Source organism: Colletotrichum aenigma (assembly GCF_013390185.1).
Source record: "Colletotrichum aenigma strain Cg56 chromosome Unknown KSG_Cg56_contig04, whole genome shotgun sequence".
Lineage (NCBI taxonomy): Eukaryota > Fungi > Ascomycota > Sordariomycetes > Glomerellales > Glomerellaceae > Colletotrichum > Colletotrichum aenigma.
This window is the reverse complement of record NW_023500910.1, coordinates 2,029,016-2,041,295: the sequence shown is the minus strand read 5'-3', so window position 1 is coordinate 2,041,295 and position 12,280 is coordinate 2,029,016. Positions and strand designations below refer to the sequence as shown.

Here is a 12,280-nt window from a genome sequence, read left to right as displayed (position 1 = left end):
TTGAGGCCAAAATTTACTCAATGAAGTAAAATACATGTATTTTGTCTATTTCTCATAGCCACAATCATTTCAAGAACCTTGATTCTCCGGCTCTTCCTGCTGACCATACACAACTATGCATTTCTACGTCAGTGACAGCTGAATCGTTGCTTACCTCATCCCCAGATATCGATAAGACGGATGAGTGGGGCATGCTATCTTATCGGCAAAGGACCTCTCCCAATTGGCATAATTTTTGATCGTCAAACTTCGCAGCCAAAGCCGCGACCAACGCTCACGACACCTCAAGCGTCGCGCCGACACCATGACCTCCCCCCAGGACTTCAAGTCTCTCCAGGAGAAGGTGCAGTCCGCGCTTGTGGCCACCACCCGCTCGGTGAACCGCATCGCCGCCGAGGACCTTGCTTTCCAGCGCGCCGTGAACCCTGGCGTGGGCGACGACCTCGACGCCAAAACCGAGCGCCTCCTCGAGCTTTCCACGACCCTCCTCAAGTCGGCCGCCAGCGTCTGCGGCCTCAATGCGCCCAACCTCGAAGATGCCGACGACATTGATATGCGCTGGCGGAGCGTTGTGGACGTAGTGGACTCGGTGCTGGAGAAGGCCGACACCTCGATCGACGAGTACACGGGAGCTATCAAGAGGAAGGATGCGCCTACCGCAGATGTGAGTGCATCAAGACGGAGAAAGGAGAATTTCGATTGCTAAAGACTTGCGCAGGCTTCCCAAGCGAAGAAGGCAAAGACTACCGGAACTGATAAGGTCATCCGCAATGCCAACATCTCGAAACCCCAGCTCAACTTCGATCCCCCTGTCGACAACAATGCGACATGGAAGCCCATTCTCACCGAGAAGCCCCACGCCAAGGTACCGCTTGAGCAAAGTTTGGTATCCAACGAGACGGACGGCTTTGTTACGTACGACTACACCATTTTCTTGCCTTTACTTCACATGGACGAATCCACACACTCCAAGCAGAATAGATCTCGCATAAACAAGCGCCACAAGACAAGAGGTTCAATCCAGAGTAGTAACGGAGAGATTAGGTACAAGCACCCGTACGAAGCCGAGATCCTCGAAGCGAAATACCCCGACCGCGTCTATCAACAAGCCGAACCGATTCCCTGGCAACCCGTCGACAAAACCGAGGCGACATGGGTCGATACCTTCGAGGGCGTGCTGGAGATGTTGGAGGAGCTCAAGAAGGCCAAGGAGATCGCTGTCGACTTGGAACATCACGACTTCAGGACATATGTAGGACTCACATCACTGATGCAGATCAGCACGCGCGAGAAAGACTGGGTTGTCGATACCCTGAAGCCTTGGAGACAGCAGCTCCAGGTTCTCAACAAGGTGTTTGCCGATCCAAGCATCGTCAAAGTAGGCTTGCCTCCAACTCGCCTATGCACAGCGCTAACGAGACTAGGTTTTCCACGGCTCCTACATGGACATTATTTGGCTGCAGCGCGACCTCGGGCTGTATGTGAACGGCCTCTTCGACACATTCTATGCTTGCGAAGCCCTCCACTACCCCCAAAAGAGCTTAGCATTCCTGTTGAGCAAGTTTGCCAACTTTGATGCTGATAAGAGATATCAAATGGCCGACTGGCGCATGCGGTTAGTAGAGTCTAAGGGGTTGACGCACACATCACTAACACTCGACAGCCCATTGTCCCCGGAAATGCTTTACTACGCCCGCTCTGACACACATTACCTCCTTTACGTCTATGATAAGGTCCGCAATGAGTTGGTGATGAAATCTGACCGCGGTAACCCTGGAACCGATTACATCGAGACTGTTCTCCAGAAGTCCAAGAGCCAATCTCTGTCTCGATACGAGGGTGAACACTTTGACCCGGTCTCTGGAAAGGGTCCCAAGGGCTGGTACGGCCTCTTGCTCAAGCACCCAGCGCCCTTCTCAGGCCAGCAGTTTGCCGTCTACAGGGCTGTTTGGGCCTGGAGAGATGAGGTGGCGCGGAGAGAAGACGAAAGCACCGCATACGTGCTCCCCAACGCGATCATTGGCGACATCGCCAAGCGCATGCCGCCTGATGCGAAGGCTCTGCACGCCCTCATCCCCCCCAGTTCCTACATTGCCCGACGAAATGTTAGCGATATCTGGGCACGGTACCAAGAAGCGAGGGAGCGCGGTGTGGAGGAGCCGAGCCTGTACCATTTCTTCCGGTCGGATTTGCCTTCTCGCCCAGTCAAGCTATTGGTCGAGACCGCGGTGGATGATGCAGCTGATGTTGCCGCGGAGCCGGGCCAACTGGCTCAGTCCCAGCTTTTCGGCAGCATGGCTTTGAGTTCGGCGTGGGAGGCGACGCCGTCTGCGGCTAACGGTCTCGGAGACTTCGTCATGCTGCCCTGGCAAAAGTTCGTGCAGAACGTAGCAACAATTGAGGCGACCGCTCAAGAGGATGTCGCCATGGAGGGAGGAGTCGAGGCCGAAGCCAAGGCTGCTGCCCAGCCTGAGGCGCCTCCGGTCGAGGAGGAGTTCACCCTGAAGGCCGGCACGAAGCGCAGGGCCCCGGCGCAAGAGGAGTCAGATGGCAGTGACGACGAATCTGGATCGGAAGAGAGCTCTGTCGACATCGTGCTGGAGCGGGCAGACGGTACGCCCAGCGGCAAGAGGGGCAAGACTACAGAGGGTGACCGCAAGGCGAAGGTCGAGCAGAAGAGGGCCGACAAGGTTGCGAGATACACCGAGGATTACCAGCGTGCCCAAGCCGAGGTCGAGCGCCTTACGAAAGACGTCGCGGAGGATCGGGCATACCCGGTGCAGCTTGAGGAGGCGCAGGGCATCGCTTCGGAGAAGAAGCAGAAGCTGGACAACTACGTCACCGCGCTCGCGAACCGAAAGGCCAAGGCCGAGAAGAAGGCCGCGGCAAAGGCGCGGAAGCAGGAGAAGGCAGAGCGGAAGAAGCAGAAGGAGGCAGAGAAGCTGGCGAAGAAGGCTGCGAAGAAGGCCGCCAAGAGCAAGAGCGAAGGCGAGGGTGATGAGGACGAGGAGGAGGAGGCTTTCGACTACGGACAGGCTGCTTCGGTGCTTCACGCGAAGCGGAACGGGGGAGGTGTCAAGAAAGCCGCGAAGCCGGCGTTCGACCCGTACGCCAAGACGGGAGACGATGCGCCGAAGGGGGCCCGCAAGGCGCCGCCTCCGAGGGGTGAAAAGAGCGCGACCTTCAAGAGGTGAGGGGTGGGTAATGGTGGTTGCTTGGATTTGCAAATGGGGGGGGGGGGGGGGGGGGGGGGTAGTGCAGAAATTATTATTAGCATTGCTCTCGGGCAGGTATGCCTCGAGATGCCAAAATCAAAAAGTTGATACCTGTGGGTGGCTTGGAACCCAAAATTGTAAAATCTTCAGGACGGTACATTGTCTTATCGCAAGTTTTCCGCGGGGTGCGGAATTCCCTCCCTCCCCGCAGACGCCCTGCCGCAGCCGAGACCAACAAAAGGGCGGGATGTCAAGATCGGATCGGGCGTTTCGAGATAGGGTAAACGGATGTCTTCGTATCGATGCCGCTAATGACCCCGGGATTGGGATCCTTCCCGCAGGCGTGCTTGCTGGCGTGACGTGCGAAATGTCAAGATGTCAGGAATCAAGTGCCGCCCGCGCCCTGCGGTGGACGGGTTGCATGCGCGGAGGGCCGATCTTGGTGCCCCCCGCCCGCCGGTTGTCGGATCCGCGGGGCCTAGCGTGTGTGATAGGGAGCGGGAGACATATTGTGGTGTCGGGTTGAGGACCCTACATGGCATTTTCCCCTCATGTCGCGGTATATAGTCAATGTTTTGTCTTTCTCAATTGGATGCCTCTTTTTATGGAGGACTTTCTTTCTTGATCTTCAGACAGGGAAAGTGGTAACCTCCATCTTGCATAACGGCCCGCCCCCACCACCTTGTGCGCCCAAGCTCCCAGAGCTCACCAACTTCCTTGCGTCAACTTCATCACATCTAGATTGTCAACCCAACTCCTCATTAGAGCCATACACTCCCAACAGCTCAATCTTTTTCGTCTGGCTTTTAGCCAATCTCAAGAATCCCAAACGACGACGAGGAGTCGAAACGGGGGCAACACCATGTCCGACCCCGCAACAGAGATAAAACGCCCCGCGAGCCTGCCCTCGGCGACGCACCACGTCGTCGTCAAGCTCGAGACGATCCACGTGGCGCTGCCGGAGGTCGACACGGGTGAACTGACGCACGAGGTCATCGGGTACGAGTACACGCGCCCGTCGGAGCCGCAGGTCGCTGCGGCGCGGGTGTGGCCGGCGAGCATTCTGATCACAACGACGGTGCCGATTAGCAAGGAGACCTTGGGGGAGGCGCCTTATTTGTGAGTGTTCTTCTCCCGCAATTTTTTCGACGAGGAGATTAGAAACATGGTGGACGAGATGGGTGAGGCTGACTGGTTCATCACAGGAAATGCATCATCACGGAAACAACGGGCACAAATCACATTGACCTGGAAGAATGCAAGCGGCGCGGCGTCACGGTCATGTACTCACCGCAGGCGACGGTCGAAGCCGTATCCGAGCACGCGCTTGGCTTCGTAAGTCGTCACACTTTTCTCATCATCAAGACACCAATGCTGACTTAAACAGTACTTCTCAACCCGCCGCCGCCTCGTGACGCTGCACAACACGATGATGGACCACTCCCCCGCGCACGCGAACCCGTGGCGCACAAAGGGCAGCATGTCCTCGCTCCTCCTCGACGCCGAGGGCCGCCCGCCGCACACGTGCGGCAACGAGGTCGTCGGCATGGTCGGGTACGGGCCGATCGGGCAGCGCATCGCGGGGATGTGCAGGGCGCTGGGGATGCAGGTCCTCGTGGCGGCGCGCAAGGACTCGCCTTCTTCCACCCCCGCTACCACGAACGGCTCCAACACCACCAACGGCGATATCGCCCAGCAAAGGACGCCCTTTGAGGAGGTCCTCCGCCGCGCGACGACGCTCTTCATGGTCGTCCCGCTCACGCCGGAGACGAAGAACCTCATCGGGGCGGCGGAGCTGACGTTGATGAAGCCGGACGCGATCATCGTCAACGTGGGCCGCGGCGGGACGGTGGACGAGAGGGCGCTCCTGGAGGCGCTGAAGGAGGGGCGGCTGTACGGCGCCGCGACGGACGTGTACGAGGTCGAGCCGGCGGGTAGCGGGGAGGATAGCGTGTTGCTTGGGGAGGAGGCGAGAGGGGTGAATCTGACGCTGAGTCCGCATCTGGCGTGGTGTGCGGACCAGACGCGTGTGAATATCAGGAGGGTCGTGGGGGAGAATTTGAGGGCGTTTGTGAGAGGGGAGAAGGGGCCGAATGTGGTTCTTGATATGAGGTAGAGGTGGCGATAGAGGAGGGAGATGGACTGGGTCTAAGAGGATGTAGAGAGAGCCGGCGGGATGGGTTGCAGCTTCATCACCGAGACGGGCGTCTTGGCTCACCGAGAATCCTAGAGGAAGGCTACTGAGAAATGCTCCGCTGCGTGCGACACCCCGCACCTTGCGACATGAAAATGTCCGATGCCATTGCTTGATTCGATTGGCCTAGGTCTGGTCGTTGCCCGGTGGTGTGCCCGTTCAGCTGCGATGCCAAGATAGGGCGACCGGTGAGCTGGGCTAGCTTGTTTTTGCCTTGCCATGCCGCCCTCAACATCGTCCGCGATTGAATGCAACTGCACGACACGAATCTTTCAGGAGCTTGGACAGCGCGTAGCTCGATGGACAGAGGGGGAAAGTCCTGCAACGTTACAACTCATACTTCTCGCAAGCTCCAGACAATTTTCCCTGAATGTCAAGAAAAGGGAAGAAAAGGGGAACTCAAAAGCTTCGGAAGCTCAAGAATAGAAACATTACCTGCCATTACCCGTTCCCGCAGCCGCCAGCTACTTTCTTCTTCCCTCAGCCACCATTTCCAGCGTAGACAAATAGCCCTCATCCAGACTTGCACCTTCGAATTGAAAGCTGCAGCGCGTCGTCAGCAACCACTCAACCTGCCGGCAGTGGCTGAACCCCAGCTGCACTGTTGATTGAGGGAGCGGGAAACCCCACTGATCGCCTTTAATCTCCCGCTGCGGCTGCAACAATCCCCCCTGAGCAGGGCTGGCGACGTGGTGTGGGGAATTGGGATGAACCACAATGGGTTTGGGGGGAGGCGCACGACTGACCCTTACGTGAAGGCGGGAAGTGACAGGTTTTCCGAGACATTTGTGCTTCTTTCAAACTACCGTGGTGGTCTAGAAGAAACAACCGCAATTATTCGAGGATGAGTGCTGGTGGTGGTGGTGGTGTTGTCTCGGGAGATGAGCGTTGTTTGGTTTTGTTTTATTAACTTGGATGGAGTGGCGCGTCACACAGCTTTTGGTCGAGACACTGCTGTTGGCTCCACCAAGAGAAGTCGAAGACTGTGGGGGAGCAATGTTTCCAGAAAACTCAGGAGAAAAAAATTCAAGCAATTGCCAACCTCGTGTTAAAACATAATATAAACAGGCAAAGCGGACGAAAACACAACAAACTACGTAAATTTGGTCCGGACCGCGGTGGGAGGGCAGGGGTGTCTCCCGGCCGGGCGGGATGGACATGCCGGAGCCGCGACCCGATTGCTCGTAATGGCCCGATGGAAATCTGTTCGAAACGCGGCGGGTCCTGGGAGCTAATTTACATGTCGACGCTACGCAGCTTCGGAACCAAGGAGCTGTTTGGCGGCAATGGAGGGAACGGGCAGACGATCCATGGGACGGGGGGAGATGATATAAAAGTCAAAGTTCCTTCGATCCAATATGTGCCTCTTGCTATTACCATCATCACCACTTCAACAATCCACAGGCCGGACCGCACAGACACAACACACTCTTTTGACAAGACATTCGCTTCAATCCAACCAAACCAACAATCAAAATGCAGTTCGCCTACTTCCTCCTCGCCGCTCCCGCCCTCGTGGCCGCGACCCTCGACCCGGCCACCTCCAACACCAAGGGCGCCTGCCCGAGCGTCTACAGCTGCAGCGCGACCAAGGTGTCCAAGGCCATCCAGGCCGCCGAGTGCTCGCACAACACGCGCACCTCCAAGACGCAGACCTTCGCCGTCTTCGAGACGGACCACCAGTACGACGGCAACAACGGCGCCCCCTACGGCACCTGCTCCGCGTACACCTGCACCCCGCCCACGAGCTCGCAGATGACGAGGGATGAGGACTGCTGGACCTTCTTCTGGAGGTGAGTTTTTGCATTCAACGCATGAGTTGCACATGAAGGAAACTGTGTTAGAGACGCGTGATTGCTGACGAAGGGTTTGTAACAGCGGTAACGGAACTTCTTCCGGCGAGGGCGCTGGATGCATCAAGGACCCCAACACCGGCGAGTGCGGCTGCGAGAACTCTGATGGAACCTTTGTTCCTGGCAGCGACAGCTGCGTTTAAGTGAATCTGCGAGAGGATTCTGCAGGTGATGGGGAGGATTAGCCTGGCGTGATGAACGAGTCGCCTGTCCTCTGATTCAGGGGTTACACATATGTTCGTGTACATATAGAAACATTGTATAAAACCAAATTACATTTGATGGATATCAATCATGGTCTCTCGCGTGCATGCTGTTGATATGTAGTGGTGAAGTTGTGCCGGAGGAGAGGTAAACCAAAGGAGTTGGCCACAAGGAAATGGCCCAAACAAGATGCCAAAAGTAAATAAAGCACACTCCAGGAACGTTTAGAACATAGCTGAACGAAAGAAACCACATCCACCATGGGCAGTCCTGCTGCAACTATCGCGCGCAATTTGCCGGCTGCCCTTGTGACTGTCATCCGCCACGACGAGGCTCAGTTCGGCAACCGACGCTTGAGAGAGACGGGATTTTCAACACACATCTCGACGACCAGGTGCCGAAGAATGCCGGAACTCACACGACATATGGCTGCCCATCGTGGTTGCCAACTGCAAGAGCTAGCCCTAACGATGGGTATAACGTTTGGCTGCAGGTTGCTTCTTGGTTCTGTCTGCTTCCGCGGTTTCGGTCACGTGGGAATCCATCAGGCAATGGAAAATCAGCTGGAGACAAGAGACTCGCAGACTGACGACGTAGTGACTGATTTCAAAGCCAAACAGGAGGATACAAAGGCTACGCGTACACGATGCCATTGCCGGAAGAGATATCATGAGGTAGGTCCCGGAACTTGCATGACGCTATTGATACCAACCCAAACTTGCATATGTGAACTTGGACGAAATCACGATGAAGCTAATATTGCTCATCAGACTTCAGTCTCGGGAATGCGCAGCTTACTGGATTTGCTCTCAGGGAACGAATGTAACATACAGATGATGTTGCGTCCAGTTAAAAAGAGGCAATGTCATGCACGTGTGGAGCAGCACTACTACCCATTCCCAATCAGCACGAATGTGCAACACAGTTCCGCCGCATTACCCCGCCCGTGATAGCCTGATTCGTTTTTCTGCATGATTCGACATAATCGTGTCGATCTAGTGAATGAACTGCCGACAAACTAATTCCATGATCCATCATGGATGATGGGGATTGGGACGAGTTCTGGGCGGAGCTCGACATCGATCCTGACAACGACTTGAAAAGCTCTCTGGAACTCGATCCATTCTCACTTGAGGAATGCCATAGGGTCGACAGCGAAAACATATTCTACCAGCCCCTGGCAGAGGACGAGATCCGCTTGCTCACCGTCTGGCCTGGGTCTTTTGGCGATGCAGTCCGTTGCAGCCTTGCTGTCACGACGACGACTCGGGGTTATGAGGAGTACGATGCCATCTCTTACACCTGGGCAGGCGACGACGATATCATTGACAAGTCGGGCCGGGTCTCTATCGCTTCGGAAGATTTCCCAGTCACTCCAAACTGCGAGGCCGTGCTAAGGCGGGTTCGGCAAGAATGGGAACCAAGGATAGTGTGGATTGACGCTATCTGCGTCAACCAAGATGACCTTCACGAACGAGGAAGGCAGGTCAGCTTGATGCCACAGATTTACTCGCGCGCGCGAGAAGTCATTATCTATGCGGGAGAGGCAACTAGTGATATACCGGCCTTGTTCAAACATCTCACCTGGGCTCAGCATAACACCACGCCTGGCAAGCGAGAAGAGATCCAGGGAGCTTTGGCGAGGCTGCTCAGTCGCCGGTACTTTTCGCGGGCGTGGATTATCCAAGAAGTTGCACTTGCAAGACAGGCAACTCTCATTTGCGGAAGCCACACGTTGTCATGGTCTTTGGTTCACGTCAACAACTTAGCCGCCCGTGGTCTTTTATCAGCCTTGGCGGCAGAGGACGGGAGCATACCAGGGTTGCAAGCGTGGCCTCCAGCAATTCAGTTCAAGGCGCCAGCCTTCAGGACTACCGGCGACCTCCTCCGCCTGCTGGATTTAGCCCGTAACAGTCGGGCAGCGGACCCACGCGATAAGGTCTTTGCAGTCTTTGGGCTGATCACTTGTCCTGAGAGTGAAGGGTTCTCCGCAGACTACACCAAATCCCCCAAAGAGGTCTTTACGTCGACTGCTTTGTGGATCGCCCAGAGGTTCGGCCTGCCGGCTCTGCTTGCGAGGACTGTGGATGTTGTACGGCGTGCGCCTGTGAGCGAGGCAGTCGCGTTGGATTCAGCATGGATACCCAACTGGACGGAGGACACATTTCAGAGCCGGGACTCGTTGATTCCCCGACTCAGGAGAGAGTATCGCTCAGTGTCCAAGATGGCAGGGTTGCCAATTACGGCGTCACAGAGAGACTCCAGCGCGATTCGATTTCCCGCGTTCAGGCTCGGGCGCATTATTGACGAAGTTATGAAGTATGACGAAGAGTCCTATCAGTGGTTCTCAGAAAACGTCATAGGTCGAGCGAGGGATGTGCATCGTCCTCCCCCGCCATGGTTGTTTACGATATTTGGCGACTATGTTGATGGAAGGAGAGCTACCGAGACGTACTCATTCGTCTTTTTGAGAAAGGACAGGGAATTTCCGGGTCTGGCGAGCGAGGCATACTCCCAGTGCGAGAATGGATTTCCAGTCACTTTCAAGACGCTGGGTGCTTACGCGCGATGGAACCAGTCCAGCATTTATCTCCTTCCGGAGCCGGATGAATATGGAAAGTTCCAGTTCACCCATCCAGGAACTGTGTCCGTTTTTGCTGACGGGAAGTCACTCACATGGCTCCACGAGAACGTGAACGGAAGGACGACGAAGGGTAGGTTCAGTAAGTACGCAGTTATCTGCGCGGCCGATGGTTCGGATGGGGCCGAGAAACTGCGAGGACTCTTGTACATGGATGGGGCTTCTCAGAATGGCGTTTGGAAAACGGGAGAGTTTTCGTTTGTGTGTGCTAAGTAGGAAATAATGAGGTGTATTAATGCTGGAGGATCCTCGCCGGATGCTTTGATGCTTCCTTGACCACAAATTTCAAAGTCAAAGGCATTGGTAATTGAATTAGCGACTTAGATAGTTTTGGCTTTATAATCTCAGCTGCATTTTGAGATGGAACTGAAAGACTTATATTGCAATCCAGGACGGACAAGAGTCACGTGTGCCCGACCTGTTGTTTTGGAAACTTACGGTATATTTCAGCGCACAAGTGGCGTGCTGACTGCTGGCGCCTAATCAAGCTGTTGGTCCTGCCTAAACATCTTGGAATCGGCCGTGACACAGCTAGATTACTCGTTGGACTGCGATTGGAGGGTTTGCTAAAAAGCCCTCCAATCAGCCTGGCTAGGCATCCAGCTCACCCGCATGACCCCGCCTCGAGCCTCGATATTCCGACGGCAAAAGGGCCGCAACACCCAAACTAAACACATACAACTTTGACCCACCAAAGCACGCCGAATCTATAAAACTGTCGATCATGTCCGAGTGGCATGACTTGTCCTGCCAAAGGCTAGATGCGTTCACTAGCAGCGGCATTTCAAGTTGCCTGAGTTGCGGCTCCGTCCAGCATGAACCGAATGCGTCGTTGGTCGACAATAAGAACATTTATTGCAGCATCTATCAGGCCTTCAAAAACACCACAGATATTCGATTACTCACCTTGGAACCCGGTGGATACGACGATCCGGTCCGTGGAAGTCTCCAGTTGACGACCACATCAAGCTTCGTCGAATACGATGCTATATCCTATGCCTGGGCAGGGGAAGACGGAAGTATGGACCGAAACAAGTCCATTGTGCTGAACTCTCTGAGATTCCCAGTGACGCCGAACTGCGAAGCAGCTTTGAGGCGTGCCAGAAGTCGATCTGGTCCAAAGAACCTCTGGATCGATGCTATTTGTATTAATCAAGAGGACTTCCAAGAGAGGGGCCACCAAGTACGCTTAATGCAGCAGATTTACACTCGTGCGGACCACGTGCTCATTTATATTGGCGAACCAAGTCCAGAAGAGGATGAACTCCTCTCGTTTCTTTCCACCGAGGAAAAGTTTCTGGTAGTTAGGGACCACAATCTGCTTCGACAACTGCGGAAAGTGCTTGGTAGGCTTCTCAACCGACGATACTTCTCTAGAGTCTGGGTGATCCAGGAAGTTGCTTTAGCGAGGCGAGCTGTGTTGATCTGTGGAAAACATTCGATGCCATTGTCATTGATGGGGATCATAAGATTGGGTCGTATAGGACTGTTGGAATGGCAAAAACAGCCAGTCTACCAACTGATGCTTCCCGGCCTGGATCGACTGCCACCTGTTCTGGACTTCCGCGCACCGACATACAGAGACCCCAGCGAGCTGCTTAGGCTGCTAGAGAGAACTCGCGGTAGCCAGGCATCAGATCCACGAGACAAAATCTTCGCTCTCTTAGGCTTGTTGATTTGCCCCGAAAGCGACGGACTTGTGGCTGATTATACGAAGACAACAGCTGAGGTTTACACTTCAATCGCACTTTGGATTGCACAAAAGTTTGGCCTACCGGCGTTACTCAGTAGAACTCGCCTTCTTCGACAGAGACCACCTTCTGAATGCCAGGAGCCACAATGGGTACCCAATTGGTCATATGACGACCTACAGCGGTTAGACTCTGCGCTTAGAAAAAGCTCGCTGAATTACAAAGAAACACCAGTGAAGCCGCTGACAGCTAGGCTACCTGTTACCGTGTGCGACAGAGATACCCAAGCAATCAAGTTTCCTGCATTTCTCTTGGGAACAGCTGATAGCGTGCTACGCCACCGGGTTCAGAACAATAGTTCAATCTTTGTGTGTGATCCCTGGAACGTAAAAGGCGAAGCTTATCTTGGCTTTCTCTCACGTTCAGATATGGAGCTCAAAGGTTCCAGACGCTTCCATGGTCATTACATACATCTGAATTAC

The 12,280-nt window shown here is 54.8% G+C and overlaps 4 protein-coding genes across 4 annotated transcripts; all 4 read left to right on the top strand.

Moving 5' to 3' along the window:
* Positions 1–304: 304 nt before the first annotated feature.
* Positions 305–3,194, top strand: rrp6 (Exosome complex exonuclease rrp6; the record flags this gene model as incomplete). The annotated part of the gene is made up of 4 exons (XM_037321675.1): positions 305–664; positions 719–1,378; positions 1,425–1,615; positions 1,664–3,194. 4 exons carry the CDS (start codon positions 305–307, stop codon positions 3,192–3,194), a joined length of 2,742 nt encoding a protein of 913 aa, XP_037180000.1.
* Positions 3,195–4,077: 883 nt separating this feature from the next.
* On the top strand, positions 4,078–5,331 carry hprA (Glycerate dehydrogenase; the record flags this gene model as incomplete). The annotated part of the gene is made up of 3 exons (XM_037321674.1): positions 4,078–4,334; positions 4,421–4,550; positions 4,603–5,331. The coding sequence occupies 3 exons, from the start codon at positions 4,078–4,080 to the stop codon at positions 5,329–5,331; spliced, it is 1,116 nt and encodes a 371-aa protein (XP_037179993.1).
* Positions 5,332–6,885: 1,554 nt separating this feature from the next.
* Positions 6,886–7,405, top strand: CGCA056_v006422 (uncharacterized protein; the record flags this gene model as incomplete). The annotated part of the gene is made up of 2 exons (XM_037321673.1): positions 6,886–7,202; positions 7,288–7,405. The coding sequence occupies 2 exons, from the start codon at positions 6,886–6,888 to the stop codon at positions 7,403–7,405; spliced, it is 435 nt and encodes a 144-aa protein (XP_037179994.1).
* Positions 7,406–8,502: 1,097 nt separating this feature from the next.
* On the top strand, positions 8,503–10,323 carry CGCA056_v006421 (Heterokaryon incompatibility protein 6, OR allele; the record flags this gene model as incomplete). The annotated part of the gene is made up of 1 exon (XM_037321672.1): positions 8,503–10,323. One exon carries the CDS (start codon positions 8,503–8,505, stop codon positions 10,321–10,323), a length of 1,821 nt encoding a protein of 606 aa, XP_037179995.1.
* Positions 10,324–12,280: the final 1,957 nt, after the last annotated feature.